The sequence below is a fragment of the Aythya ferina genome (genome assembly GCF_964211825.1).
Source record: "Aythya ferina genome assembly, chromosome: 2".
NCBI lineage: Eukaryota > Metazoa > Chordata > Aves > Anseriformes > Anatidae > Aythya > Aythya ferina.
Window position 1 is genome coordinate 120,273,763 of NC_140297.1, and position 16,168 is coordinate 120,289,930.

At 38.3% G+C, this 16,168-nt stretch overlaps 1 protein-coding gene across 1 annotated transcript in view; it reads left to right on the plus strand.

The window, feature by feature from the left end:
* RP1 (RP1 axonemal microtubule associated) overlaps positions 1-16,168 on the plus strand; it is a 217,825-nt gene that overhangs the window by 158,830 nt on the left and 42,827 nt on the right. The window contains exons 40-45 of the mRNA XM_084509394.1: positions 47-125; positions 2,268-2,399; positions 2,994-3,175; positions 3,763-3,849; positions 7,455-7,587; positions 8,953-9,092. Of these exons, the coding sequence (XP_084365520.1) occupies positions 47-125; positions 2,268-2,399; positions 2,994-3,175; positions 3,763-3,849; positions 7,455-7,587; positions 8,953-9,092 (753 nt within the window). The remainder of the gene's footprint in view (positions 1-46; positions 126-2,267; positions 2,400-2,993; positions 3,176-3,762; positions 3,850-7,454; positions 7,588-8,952; positions 9,093-16,168) is intronic.

The window sequence follows — 16,168 nt, forward strand, 5'->3', positions numbered from 1 at the left end:
TACTAAGTTTAACTAAAATATATTTTAAATTATTTTCACATTGCAGGTGGATGTTTTCAAAATCAGAGCAGTATACCTTGGCAAGTTGAACAAAGTTCTTGTTGGATTTAAGAGTCCAAAAAAAGGTCAGCAATTTTTTTCGGTAAACTTGTAGTAAAATTAATTTAGATGATTAAATTTAAGGAATCCTGGAACTTCAGAAATATCTTAAATTTAAGATTAAAAATCATAAATGTTCATTTTTTTTTTTAATTCTAGAAAAAATGAAATTACTCTCAATTTCTTGCTATTCATTATTTCTGTTGGACCATACATGTCAAGTTTCTAACTTGGTTTCACTAAAATAGGCAAAGCATTCCTATCAAATACAGTGACACTGTAAAATGGTAAAATTATATGTGAAGCTTTTCTCCATAGAAGTTACTATGTATTTTTGATTACTGTCAACTAAGCCTTTATTTTTCACAAAGCAATATGACTTCATGCTTTTGCAATTTTGACATTTTTTCTTCCTTTCCATTTCTGGATGATGGACATTTTCATTTTTAAGAGAGATTTTTTGTTTGTTTGTTTGTTTGTTTCCAGTACTTCAGTACTGCTTCTAAGTAAAGAAAAGAAAATCAGTCCATCAGATTAGGAACTAGAACATGGAAGGAAGGCTGTTCTGGCCTCATATTTTTTTCTTCTAATATCATTAGAAACATATTCTTTCTTATGGGATTCTGAATAAGTGAGGTTGAGTGGCAGATAAAAAGGCTGCATTTTCTGCAGCATTTTTTTTCTTGTCCTCCTTCCAGCTCAACAGCAACTCTTAGTGTTAAGGAAATTGCTTACCTCTTAAATGGCAACAGCAAGGAGCATCATGAATTGATATTTTCTTCAATACTTTGGCTACAGTTTTGGCACAACAGTCTTTAGAGGAAAAATAAGAGGTTCTGCAGATATACCAGTTGTGGAGTTAATGTCAATAATGCAGATAAGTCTTTTCCAGTGCAAGACTTGGAGTATAACCAATTTTACCAAGACTCAGAGTTCTGAGCCTTCAAACACGTTTCCAGAGAATCTACAAAATAGCCTCCATCAAGAGAAATCCTTCAGCTAAGTTTGAAGCTTATTAGATAGCATATATCCTTGCCAGAAAGGAAGTTGTGTTTAGTGGAAAATTTACAGACCAGAAGGCCAACTGCATCCTGGGCTACATCACCAGAGGAGTGACCAGCAGGTCGAGGGAGGTGATTGTCTCCCTCTGCTCTGCCCTTGTGAGGCCCCACCTGGAGTGCTGCATCCAGGTCTGGGGCCTGCAGCACGAGAAGGAAGTGGACCTGTTAGAGCACTACAAAGTGCTGGAACACCTCTCCTATAAGAGAAAAGCTAAGAGCTGGGGATGTTCAGCCTGGAGAAGAGAACGCACTGGGGAGACCTTGTAGTAGCCTTCCAGTACCTAAAGGGGGCCTACAAGAAAGCAAAAGAGGGACTCTGTCACGGAGTGTAGTGATAGTAAAAAGAGAATGGTTTTAAATTAAAAAAGTTCAGCCTGAAGAAGAAAAGGCTCCAGGGTGACCTCATTGCAGCTTTTCAATACTTAAAGAGGGCTTATAAAAAAGATGGAGATCAACTTTTTGCTCAGTCAGACAATGACAGGACAAGGGGGAATGGTTTTAAACTAAAAGAGGAGAGATTTAGATTAGAGATTAGGAGGAAATTCTTCACTCAAAGGGTGGTGAGGACTGGAACAGGTTGCCCAGAGAAGTTGTGGATGTCCCATTCCTGGAAGCGTTTAAGGCCAGGTTGGATGAGGCCCTTGGAAACCTGATCTAGTGGCATCTCTGCCATGGCAGGGAGGTTGGAACTAGGTGATCTTTAACGTCCCTTCCAACCCAATCCATTCAATGTATTTATATGGTAGAAATCCTGATATACTGTTTTCTTTTAGGATATTTATAATATCATTTCATTTGTGGGACCTCTATGCCTTCCCATCCTTTTGGGCACTAATAGATCTAATTTGTCCATTTGTTTATTTTCACAAGGTCTGAAAAAAAAAAATTAAGAATTCTTCACTGTATCGAATATACTAGAGAGTAGGAGAACAGACAGATACATACACACACGGTCAATATATTTTCAGAAGTCTTGTTTCCTTAAAAAGTCAGACAAAAGAAAACATTTTATTGATTTTCTAAAGATAGAAAATTATGACTGCATGCACAGAACATTTTGTTGCTTAAAAAGTATAAATTAATAATGTTCTGTTTATTTTCAATCAGATGAGTGGTTCTTGGAAAAAATTGTTATAAAAGAAGTCAGCTACCCTTTTTCTTCTCACGTCTTTGCTCACAATGACTGGATCAATAAATGCTCTAAGAAAGATTTTGTAGAAGTGGTAATTCCGCTCAAAGGTAATGCCAGCAGAAATGTCCTCAATTTATGTGAATCACTATTGCATGGTAAAGCAGAATAAAGTCAGCACAATGCTACTTCACAGTGTATGGTATACACTGTGGTGTTCACAATGGTATACCGATGTGTGAGTGGCTGGGGCCAGGCCCAAGGCAAATCATGTCTTCTGAAAAAAAAAAAAAAAAAAAAGAAGAAGAAGGAAGGAAGAAATCATGCCTGGGATGGCAAAGGTGGGAATGGCAATGCTGCACAGCTTGTTCTTTCTGCTGCCAGAGGAGGTAGTAATGAGTAGTCTACCCTTTCAATGGTTGGCATCACCCTTGGTGATTAGCAGCAAGTGCTGGCAGCATGTATCCTGTCCTTGGAACAAAGCTAAGAAGATAGGCCTGGCACTTGCACAAATGCCACATGTGGATTTGTGAGGCTGCTAGCCTGGTTTTCCACACCTTCACAGGGTTACAATAAGTAATAGGGCTTTTTGTGACTTGCTTGTGCTGGATCCAACCCTATGAGGCAAAGAAATTTTATGTTATGGCTCATACTATCTTATAACCTAGGCATGGACTCTGAATATATGTTTGTTCTCAATGCAGAAATGTCTGTGACATCTCTTCCTACAAAACAAATTGATACTAAAAGTAGAGGACGATGGCAAATGTGGGTGCACTGTACACAAGTACCAGAAGATGTGCCTGATATTCAAGTTGTTGTATTTGGAAGAAAAGGGAAATCTCCTGCACAGAAAGTTCAGAACCTGAATGACAATCCATTTTTGGTTAGCTTCTTTTTTTATTTTACACAAATCTTATCAAAGCTTGCCAGTAAAGTAACACTTGTAAGCTCTATATGTGAAGTTGTGTGGAATGAATTTTTGTTTGACAGAGTTAATGTTTACACCCCCATATCTTAAATAAACAGCACTTGAATAAGTTCTTACATAGGGGGTGATACATATGACTTACCAAAGCTCTCTTATTGGGTCAATTGCAACATTGGCATGAAAAACCCTACTAAATTTGAATTAAGGCTAGTAGTCTTTAACAGTAAGTCAATAACTAAAGAACTTATTTAGTACTTACTTAGTACTTCCTTTGCTTTTTATTTCACAAACCTCATCTAATCTGTTTTCACTACTCAGAAGCTATGTATCTTTACCATGAGCTTGGGCCTGGTCAAATACCAATTCTGTAATTTATGCATTAAATTAATGGCAGATTGGTTGAATGGACAGGTGATTGAAACTGGGCCACCCCTTTTCATAAATATTTTTATTCTTAAACATGAAAATTCAGTCATTACTCATCTTCTGGAAATAGGCAATAAACATCACACTCCCCCCCCCCCCTTTCTTTTTTCTAACAGTTGACTGTTGGAGATATTGGAGATATAACAAAAGTTTCCTTTGTGTTATCCAGTCCATGTTTGCAAAGAGGAATTAAACTTCACAAGGTATTCCAAATGCACTACATATAAGCATAAAATACTCTGCTTACTACTAGTATAAGTAGCTGTTGTTGAAGACAGATAGGTAGCTTCGGCTTTGCACCACATCGGCAGGGCCACACATCTTGTGGTTCAGTTACCTTATGTCTACAGATGATTGTCTTCAGCTTCCAGATCTCTCTGAGGGCAGACCTACCTTACTTCTGCCTACTGACACACATATAGCTATACCGATTCACTGATGTGCAGATCCATACTGCATAGTTCACCATGACGTGAAGGGCAGCATTTTCTGCTGATGTTAGAAGATGCTAATCCCTGCATGGAAATACTGACAACCTCCTGACACAGAGCTGCCTAATTGTGGAAAGCAATAATTTTTTATTTATTCAGTACAATGCATTCATCAGTGGACCTTGAACGTCTGACTGAGATTTAATATGTACTTAAGGCCTCTCATGAAAAGGGATGGTGAAATGATTTAATGTTGTCAATATTATGATTCAAGCAGATTTTAAATGTATACCTTTCCTCAGGTGTGTAGGAAGATTGAATAGAAGGGTGTTGGTCCTGATAACACTTGGGCTTTGGGGAAAAAAAATAAGCTTGGGTGTTAATGCAAAGAGAAGTTGTGTTAATGAACTATTCCTGGAGGCAGGTGTCTAAAAAGTATTGTGTACATAGCACTGAATAATTCTCAAGACAGTAAAATTATGTTTTTCTGAACTGGGCCACACAGTTCCTTAACCCTACTGCAGATTTAAACAAAGGGTGATTCCCTAGATCAATAAACAGTCTAGAAACTGTTCTGATGGGAAACTCTAGAGACAGCTGCATTCCAGGGTAGAAGCTGAATGAGCTTATGATATTCGAGGGGACATTAAGTCTAAGTTTATGAGCTCCACTGAGGGTAGAGGAGGAGTTTATCTTGTTCATATTCTCTCCCAACATATGTTTGTCAGCTAATTTTGTAGAAAGCTAATTTCTCATTTAAAAAATACCTTTCCGGGCCATTTGATAAAACATTCCAAAGACTGACACTACCCTCACAACATCCATTACATGATTAAGTAATGTAAGATTTTAGTGCCCAGAATAGGTGGCTCAGAAAATGGCAGAAAAATCATAAAAGTCATAGTTTGCTCTCTGCTTTCTTTACAAAGACAACCCTCTGCAAATGGCTAAGTGATTTTTGTTCATACTTTTAAATACTTCAGTAGTTATTTAATAAATGGTTTATTAGTAGCTATACATTTTTTACTATCTGCAAGTCAATGGCTTGCTATAGACCTGTGTAGTCTCTTCTACTGGTGCACTTACAACTCACAACATTAGCCACAGTAAGATATACTACTTGTGCCAGTAATACGCTTTTAACATCTATTACTCATTTATCAGTCTGTTTATAAATTATTTATATATGGAATCTTAATCTAAAATATAAGAGTGTTGCTTTGGTTTTAATAGAACTCTTACAGTGCAGTAAAAAAAAAAAAAAAAAAAAAAAAGATAAGCTTTATAGAAATCAAAAGTCTATTGGAGTCAGTCAGTATGTCTAATTTCACTATGAATCAGTGGTCAAGCCAAGTTCCAGTTGAAAAGAGCAAAGAATTGTCTTCCTTATTTTCTCATTAAATGAAAGAATAGGCAAAATTTCAGAAATCTCACAAAACCACAGACTACAGATGCAACTGCGAAAGATAATATAGAGATAAAATCTCTACGTTCCTTTTGCTACTCTCTTGTCTATTCTGATTTTTACAATAGCGTCAGAATACCAGAAATTTTCCAGCTGATCTATGTTTCACTGTATGCTTTTTAGGAAATGATCCAAGCTTAGCTAGAATGTGTATATTTTCTGTAACTTTTGAAGACTTATATACTAGAGAAAAAAAAAAAATTGCTTAAAAGCCATCTCTCCCTTTCCAAAGCGAAACAAAAATTACTTTTACTTTCATAAAGTAAAATGTAGATAATATATGATTTGAGATAAAGATGCAATCTTATGACTAATGACTAACAAGAATTTGTCAGGTACATTTTACTGCATAAATTTACACTTCTTTTTCTTTTTTAAGGGGTCAGTTTCTGTTATGTTTATGTAGTTATAATCATATTATATAGTTGACCCTTTGTCTACTTTTACTACCAAAGGCCTTTGTGATACTCGATATTTAATTAGGGATGTTTATACCGATAGAAGTTAGGGAGGATATCTGTGTGTGAAAAGAAGATAGACATTTAGTAAGGATATTCAATTATTGAAGGTGCAAAAATGGATACACAACACACTGCAATTTCAGTGGAATTTAATACTGTCTAAAAAATCCCACTCTGTTTACTCAAACTACTAACAGTTTGGTTCTGGAAATCATCATAGGAAATTGTTTACATTCATCTGGAAGCTTTTTGCCTGATCTTATGAAGCACTGAGCACATGGCATAAGCAGAAATGGAAAATATTCAGTAATTATATTTCTAGGAACAAGTCTGCCATTTTTTTAAAACTTTAAACTCTAAAATTCCTAATAAATTATATAATTCAATGGTATAATTATGTATGCATTTCACAGCCTACACTTGAAGTCTATGTAAGGAAACACATATTCAAAAGTCAGGATTTCCAAACAGTGGTATGTGTATCCTGTATGATGAGCCATAAGCTTCTGTTGCTGCTGCAGGTGCCAGCAGAGGTAGTAAGTCACCATAGTAATTTTGGAAATTCCTGCCTAAAGGTTTCAATTACAAGTGACATTAAGTTTTTCCCTCTCCCTCTCCTTTTTCCCTTTCATTCTCCTCTCTTTCCTTTTACTTTTCCTCTTGTCCCGTATATAATAATTCTATACAAAAAGATTCTAATTTCTTAAGTCATTTATGCAGACTTGCAGTTATTAGCTATGTATCACATTCAGTCCTGAATGTTTTAGCACCAGAAATTTTTCTGCATATGCTTGATACTTTATTATTCTGTATTTTATGAATGGCTCTAGAATAAAACTCATGACCTAGGTTGCCCTCCTGTGAGCCTGATCTCTGCATTAACTGCATCAGGAGCTAGGAAAGCAGGATCCCAAAGCCATGCTCCTTCAGTTGGTTTGGAGGTTCTAAATTCACAGATTTTGAACCTAATTTACCAGTCTCCACTGGAGTATTTAAAGTTAGGAGGGATTAATCTGGACAGGGGCTCTCACTTAATATTGTAATTCATTCTTGAAATGAGACCTAATTTCTGCCAAGTTTGAAAATCCTAGCTGTGACACAGCAAGTCACATCTAAACAAATAAAAAACAGCAAAACAATTTTATTTTTTTTTAAATGGGCAAATTTGAAATTCTGAAATTGCAAGTATGTATGTGTCAATTTAATCTGTATTCTTCACTTGGTTCCTTGCAAACAGGCCCCATGCCTGTGTCAATACTCCATGAGGAATATGGCTATTAACAACAGGCTTCAGAATCAGGGGCTTGCAGCACCCACTGTAGCTCTCCTTAGGCTGATAGCTTTTATAAACTGTCTGTGTAAAAATAGGAGGAAATGTCAGTTTCTACAGGGATGGAAACAAGAAACAAAATATTTCAGAGAAGGACATTTGTTTCTGCTTCTGCCTGCAGCTTCGCCTAAAAGACCTGGACACTAAACAAGACTTGGGCTTTTTCACTGAAGCCCAGTGTCTGTTTGGAGAAGATGGATCTGAGACTGTGACAGAGCTAGCAGCAGTCAGACCAGACAAAGCACCACTCAGAGGTATGTTGCTGAACAAGAAATAAATACACAAGCAAGCACACACACAAACTTCTGCAAAGTTGTGAACTACCTAATGGAATGAGCACGAGTAGGACTATGAAGCATTTTATAATAAAAAAAAACTCACTCAAAATTATTTTTAAACATTCAGACAAAGTACTTGGGTCTTTAATATTATGTATGGTTCACATATTTTTTCTGGTTTAAACTAGCTGATAAATTGTGTTCACTAGGCTAAGTACCAGTTTGAAAGTCTGAAAAATACATAAAGCCCAGTTAGTATATTTTTGCTGCAATCTTCAGAAACAGATACTTATACTATGTGAGGGAGGAAATCACAGATTTAAAAAAGGCATATGCAAATTCATAATGTCATGATTCACAGAAGGGAAAAAAGCAACATTATTTTTGAGGTTTTATTCAAACCCCATTTCTGCTGCAGTAAGTCACTGTTCCATTTAATCACTGTATTTAAAATATAACATCTCATTTTGTTCTGATTACATTATAGAAAATATTTAGCAAAGATCATTCATTATACTCAATGAACAGAAGTCTTCTCAGTTAAAATATTTGAAACTTTTTACATTTGCTATCTAACTAGATCTTAATAGTCTGCTGTAATATTTAATTCTTCACATAATTCACCAAACCCATATAGAAAAAATCGTGTCTTGCTGTCTCAAGCAATATTTATTACATAACTCATCAGCAAAAAGTCATGGCAAGCTGTTCTTTGTGGTGAATAATAATAATAATAATAGTAATAATAATAATAATGATAATACATAACCAAATAAATAGCTGAGCCATTTCTCCTGAACAAATTAATTGATGCTGGCCATAATTATCAAATTGCCAGGCAAAACCAGAATGCAGCTGATCCAGAAAAAAAAAAGTGGATTTCATCTGTGCTGTATCTGTGTTTATACTTTGGTACAACACTATTACATTGGTATATCCTTACTCAATTTTGAATTCCTACAAGAATTTAAAGCTCATTAAAAAGCCTGACATGATCAGTGAGATCCTTTTAGCTGATTTCAGTGACCACTGGATAGGATTCCACAACTAAGATGATGTTTTCCTCATTTGTAACAGTAAACATGGATTGTTGTGTTGATTTACAAAGGACATTTCATCTTTAATGCTGTAGTGTGTTGTTGTGAGGTAATTAGCAAGCTATATGAAACTCAGACAAAACATTAATGTCAATTATGAAAACTTCTTTCCTTGGTCTTGAAATCAATCTTTCACCTAGAATATATTGATTTATAATGATTGCTAATTACATGGCTAAGTTTGCTGATTTGGTAACATCTTATGTCATTGATTTGGTAATGTGTCACTGATTTCTTGTGACAGAAGTTCTTTACTCAGTCAGTGTTCATACGGGAACATTGCCTGCATCAGGGACTGATGCAGACATATTTATCACAATATTTGGAGAGCAGGGAGATTCCTGCAAAAGAAGACTAAACCACTCACATTTTGAAAGAGGACAGGTTAGTACTGAGTTATGTTCCTTACCTGTTTACTGTGTTTTATTTATTGCTTTCTTCCAAAATCATATTTCTTTTCAATTATAAAATACAAGCACTGATTTTACACTGTAGTAACCTGTGGAAAAGATGTGTTGCTTACTAAGAATGGACATTTTACTTGAATTTGAATTGTAGTTTAAGAAAAGTTCAAGTTGCAATAAATTAAAAAGCCACAAACCATTAGTAATTTTTCTTAGAAACTGAAATTAAACCCATTGATGTATAAAATTCTGTGCCTTTATTTCCAGTTGTTTGTGAATTTTACTTACCTATGAATATTAACGTGATATGATGTGACTTCTTCCGGTGACTGCTTCTTTAAAATCTGCTTTGTAAAAATATGTTCTGATATAGGTTAAAAAGAGTTTTCAAATGTGTTAACTATTATATTCTAATTAACCTATTTATAAGTAGAATCATAAACAGGTAAAACAGCTTGTAAACATACTGTAACTGCTCAACATACTGTAAATAGTAGAGAATTTCTGGTCAACCTGTGCCAGTTAATGACTATATCTACACAACATGTTCACACATACCCTGGAATCAGTCTGGGTATGACTAGATAAGATTTTAATAAGACCTTTCAATTGATCTCTGTGCAATGAAACAGGATCCCCTATACTTGTTTCATACCTTTTCTTAAGATTTCTTGTGATTGAGATACCATAGCTTTCCTAGGCAATCTGTTCCACTGCTTCGCTAGCTTTGCCCTTAGACATTTTTTTCTTTATTTGCATTACAATGTCAAAATATTTTCTCAAGAATAAAAGCATGGTAGGTTTGCCATATTGATTCAGCACAAATCTCCAGTCCAGACTCATGTTTCTGCTGGCAGCCAATTGCTGGCTTCCAGGTAAGACTATATGAACAAGAGAAACTTATATACTCACCAGGCTGCTCTTCCAGCCTGTAGTTTTTGTCAGTTAAATATCTTCTTGAACCAGCCACAACATCCTTGTGTTCAATAGTCACTGATAATTTGTTTCATAAATTAATGTAATTTCCTTTTAAACATGTGATGAGCATCCACAATTTCCTGTGGTAGTATGGACCACACTTTAACTACAGCCCACGTAACTTTCCACATACCAGTTCCATCTGATTTCCATTCTTTTGCTGGAAGACAGTGTGAATGATTTTTTCCCTGTCACCCAATCTTTGCCATTCTTGTTTTTATAGAACTCTATTCTGTGCTCACTTGTTATGTCTCTGGGTTGTTTATTGTTTCTTGAGTAGAAGAACACATCGTTATCACCCTAGTTAACACTGCAAGTCATATAATCATAAAATGGTTTTGGTTGGAAGGGACCTTAAAATTCCTTCCTCCTAGTTCCAGCCTTCCTCCTAGTTCCACCTCCCACAAGACCAGGTTGCTCAAAGACCCATCCAACCTGGCCTTGAACACTTCCAGGGATGGGGCATCCACAGCTTCTCTTGGCAACCTGTGCCAGTGCCTCACTACCCTCTGAGTAAAAAAATTGTTCCTAAATATCTAATCTAAATGTTTTTTAGTTTAATAACATTCTCTTTCTCCTATCACTGCACCCTGTGACAGAGTCCCTCTTCTGCTTTCTTGTAGTCCCCCTTTAGGCACTGGAAGGCCACTACAAGGTCTCCCCAGTGCGTTCTCTTCTCCAGGCTGAACATCCCCAGCTCTCTCAGCCTGTCTTCATAGGAGAGGTGCTCCAGCCCTTGTTGCCCTCTGGACCTGCTCCAACAGCCCCATGTCCTTCTTGTGCTGGGGGCCCCAGAGCTGAACAAAGCACTACAGGTGGGGTCTCACAAGAGCAGAGTAGAGGGACACAATCACCTCTCTTGCCCTGCTGGCCATGCTTCTTTTGATGCAGCCCAGGAAATGATTGTCTTTCTGGGATGCAAGCACACACTAACAATTCATGTTGAGCTATGATTCTATGATTCTCATCAACCTACACCCCTAAGACCTTCTCCTCAGAGCTGCTTTTTTAATATCTTTTTTTTTTTTTCCCCTTAAGTAATATATTTGCAACCTCTTTAAAATTTTGTTGACTCCTCCTCTGCTTCTGTTTTTTCTTCTTTGTAATAGATCTCTTAGCTCAGCTCTAGGTATTATATTCAGAAAACCATTGCTGTGAATGGTCTGAGTGATATGGTGTACTGTGTACTTTAATGCAGGACACCTACATAGTAGTTTACCTGACTTTTTGAATGTGTCATTTCACATTCCTAATGACCCTCATTGCCCATTTTAATATGAAGATAACCAATACTTTAGAGAAGAGTGAAAAGAGGTAAAGGTATATATTACAATGAAGCTTACCCCTCCTTTAATTTACTATTGAGGAAAATGACATAAGCCATGTCATTAAGCAAATACACTTAATTTACCCTTTTCTTAGAAATAATATAGTGCTATATTCCTAAAAATAAATAAATAAATAAATAAATAAATAAATAAATAAATAAATCAGTGTCCTATTACCTACTGAAATTCATAGAATCATAGAATATCCCAAGTTGGAACGGACCCACAAAGATCATCAAGTCCAACTCCTGGCTCCACACACTCTACCCAAAAATTTAGACCATATGACTAAGAGCATAGTCCAAATGCTTCTTAAACTTCAACAGGCTTGGTGCCGTGCCTGTGTCCCTGGAAAGCCTGTTCCAGTGTGTGACAACCCTCTTGGTGAAGAACCTCTTCCTGATGTCTAGCTTAAACCTCCCCTGTTGCAGCTTGACACCATTCCCATGGGTCCTATCACTGGTCACTAAAGAGAACCTGACCCTCCACTCCCCCTCGTGAGGAAGCTGTAAACTGCGATGAAGTCTCCCCTCAACCTCCTCTTTTCTAGGCCAAACAGGCCTAGTGACCTCAGCCACTCCTCTTACGTTTTCCCCTCCAGTCCCTTCACCATGTAGCCCTTCTCTGGACACTCTCTGATAGTTTAACATCATTTTTATACTGTGGTGCCCAGAAGAGCACACAGTACTCGAGGTGAGGCCGCACCAGCGCAGAGTAGAGCGGAACAATCACTTCCCTCGACTGACTAGCAATGCTCTGCTTCATGCACCCCAGGATACGGTTGGCCCTCCTGTCTGCCAGGGCACACTGCTGGCTCATATTCAACTTGCTGTCAACCACAACACCCAGATCCCTCTCTGCGGGGCTTCTCTCCAGTGTCTCATTGTCCAGTCTGTACGTATAGCCAGGGTTTCCCCATCCCAGGTGCAGAACCCAGCACCTGCTCTTGTTAAACTTCATGCAGTTGGTGATCACCCAGCTATCCAATCTGTCCAGATCTCTCTGCAAGGCCTTTCCACTCTCGACAGAGACAACAACTTCTCCCAGTTTCATATCATCAGCAAATTTGCTCAAAACACCTTCTAGTCCTACATCCAAATTATTTATAAAAACATTGAAGAGAACTGGTCCTAAAATGGAGCGTTGGGGTACCCCACTGGTGACAAGACACCAGCCTGATGCGGACCCATTTGCCACAACCATTTGAGCCCTACCGGTCAGCCAGTTGTCTGCCCCTCATCATTCATCACACTCATGTGATGTTTTTGTTTAGCTGTATGCTGGACGTTTTATTATGAAAGGGAAGATATTTAGTGATTTGTCCGTAGTTTTTCCATCAAAAGTATTTGGCTATATTTGTCTTTCCTCTTCTGCTTTTTCTTATAGTTTCTTGCAATCTTTTTTTTTTTTCTTTTTTTCCCCCTCCAGATTTCATTGTTTGCAGAATCCTGTTGCTTTAGTCCAAACTGTGTTATAGGTTTGGACAAGTCCAAACTGTGTTATAGGTAAAGGTTTGTAGTGTTGATTACCTGGATGATATTATTATAAACAATTAGAACAATAATTAATAATTAATAAAGGACAAAAAAGTACATAGTCTGTGGCATAACCTGGAAGAGAGATCTAAAAAGAAATAATTTATATTTAAATTATGAACATTAACTACTGTGTCACCGACTCTATATTAATGTTAAAGAAATCAGAGACACTATATTGAGCAGTAGAAAAAAATGTTTGTTATAGAATCATAGAATGGCTTGGGTTGGAAGGGACCTCAAAGATCATCTAGTTCCAACCCCCAAACAGATCTTTCCAAGCAGATCCTTTGATCTGTTTGGGTCATCTGTTTTTTTGTTTGTTTGCTTGTTTGTTTTTTCTTTCTGTGAACAATGAAAGTTTTCTTCAGCTTAAATATTTTGTGGATTCACGTTCTTTGTAACGCAATAGTTTATTGGGAAAGGGGTGAGGAGTGAGATGACAAAGTGTTCTGATGATACTGATATTTAAGGCAGCAAGAACAAAAGTTGGTGGCAGAAACTACAGAAGGACTTCACTACATTGATTGCCTAGGTAATAAAATGGCAGATGAAATTCATTGTAGCTGAGTGTAAAAGAGTGGATGTGAAGGGAACACACCTGTAAATTTGCATGCAAAATGATGGTCTATGAAAAAGCTTCTGCTTTCCTTCTGTGAGGAAGGTGATCATGACATTATGATAACTCCAAAATGGTATCAGCTTCATGTTCAGTTGATGTGAAACCAAACTAAAACAGAACAAACCAAATCATAGAATCACAGAATTATAGAATATCCCAACTTAGAAGGGATCCATGAGGATCCTTTAGTCCAACACCCGGCTCCACACCAGACCACAAAAAAATCAAACCGTATGTCTGAGAACATGGTACAGACACTTCTTGAACTCCATCAAGCTCGGTGCTGTGACCACTTACCTGGACAACCAGTTCCAGTGCTTGACCACCCTCTCAGTGAAGAACCTTTTCCTAACATCCAACCTGATCCTCCCCTATCACAGCTCCATGCTGTTCCCTCAGGTCCAGTCACAGAGAGCAAAGATGTCCCTCCTCTCCCCTTGTGAGATGAGATCTCTCCTCAGTCTCCTCTTCTCTAGGCTGAACAAACCAAGTTACCTCACCCACTCTTCATACATCTTGCCCTCTAGACCCTTCACCATCTTCATAACCCTCCTTTGGACACTCTCTAAATAGTTTTGTCCTTCTTATCTGGTGGTGCCCAAAACTGCACACACTACTTGAGGTGACGCCACACCAGTGCAAAGCAGAGTGGGACAATCACTCCCCTTTGACCAGCTAGCAATGCCATGCTTGATGCACCCCAGGGTACAGTTGGCCCTTTGGGCTGCCAGAGCACACTGTTCAACTTGCCATTGATCAAAATCCCCAGATCCATTTTCATGGGGCTGTTCTCCAGCCCCTCATCTCAGAATCCCAGAATGGCCAGGATTGGAAGAAACCTCTGAAGATCATTTAGTACAACCCCCCTGCTGAGCACAATGGTATGCATGTGGTTTTTGAATATCTCCAGAGAAGGAGACTCCACGACCTCTCTGGACAACCCGTTTCAGTGCTCTGTCACGTTCACAGTAAAGTGCCCTCTTATATTCAACCAGAACCTCCTGTACTTCATTTTGTGCCCATTGCCTCTTGTCCTCTTGCTGGACGAAGCTGAAAAGAGACTGTCTCTTGACAGGCTCCCCTCAGATATTTATACACAATGATGAGGTCTGCCCTCAGTCTTCTCTTTTCCAGTCTAAAGAAGCCCAGTTTTCTCAGCCTGTCCTTGTATGACAGGTGCTTCAGTCCTCTAATAATCTTTTTAGCCATCCTCTGAACTTGCTCCAGTAGTTCTATGACCCTCTTGTGCTGGAGAGCCCAGAACTGGACACAGTACTCCAGGCGTGGCCTCACCAGGGCTGAGTAGAGGAGGAGGATCACCTCCCTTGACCTGGTGGCAATACTCTTCTCGCACTCTTCTGAATGCACCCCAGGATACTGTTGGCCTTCTTGGCCACAAGGGCACATTGCTGGCTCATGGTCAGCCTGCTGTCAACCAGGACTCCCAGGTCCCTCTCTTCAGCACTGCTCTCAGCCCCCAGCCTGTACTGGTGTTTGTGGTTATTTGTCCCTATGTGCAAGACCATGAACTTGCCCTTGTTCAACCTCATGAAGTTCCTCTCAGCCTGAACCTCCACCCTGTCACAGTCCCTCTGAATGGCAGCACAGCCCTCTGGGGTACCAGCCACTCCACCTCCTAGTCCTTTCATATATCTAGGATTGCCCTATCCCAGGTGCAGAAATTCAGCACTTGCTCTTGTTATATTTAATGCAGCTGGTGAATGTCCAGCCCTCTAATTTGCCAGGATCTCTCTGCAGGGCCTCTCCACCCTAAGGGAATCAACTGTTCCTCCTGATTTAGTGTCTTCTGCAAACTTACTTAATATGCATTCAAGTCCTGTATCCAGCTCATTTATAAAACTGTTGAAGAGAACTGGCCCTAAAATGGATCTGTGGGGAACCCCACTGGTGACTGGCTGCCAGTCTGATGTAACCCTTTGAGCCCGACCCAAAGATTCCATTTGGTCAGGAATTACTAGAAAAAATGATATGCTCACCCCCTCCAATGTAGAATATACTGTCATGCCCCCAGGTAAGTTCTCTTGTGAGGATGCATAATAAATTCTGTGCCTTACTGATTCACTTGCTTAAGATGTATAAAAAAGAAAGTCAAGTGATGTGAAGTATCTTTCATACAAGGAATGACTAAACAAACAAGTACTGTTTGGCCTAGAAAAGGGATGTTATAAGGAAAGGATAGGGAGATAAGAAAAATAAAATGGCATATAGAAAATGAGTAATTCTACTTTCTTATGAAATATGATAACTTAATAGCATTAAATGAAACCTGCAGGTGGCAGATTCAAAGCAAAAGGAGGTGGCTTTTTACACAGTGCATAATTAATCTATTTTGCGTTCTGCCACAAGACATTGCAGATGGTAAAATGCATGTTGGTGCAAAGAGCAATTGCACGTTGTCATGGAAGACAACCAGTAAGTGAAAAGGCACTCTGGCTTGGGAAATCCCTGAACCACAAATTGCTAAAGCTTGAGAATGCTGATATTTAAGAATTATCTCTATAAATTTACCCTCTTTCTAAACTCTTTCCAAGGAATCTATTATTGGCAGCTATTGGTGACAAGACTAGATGGA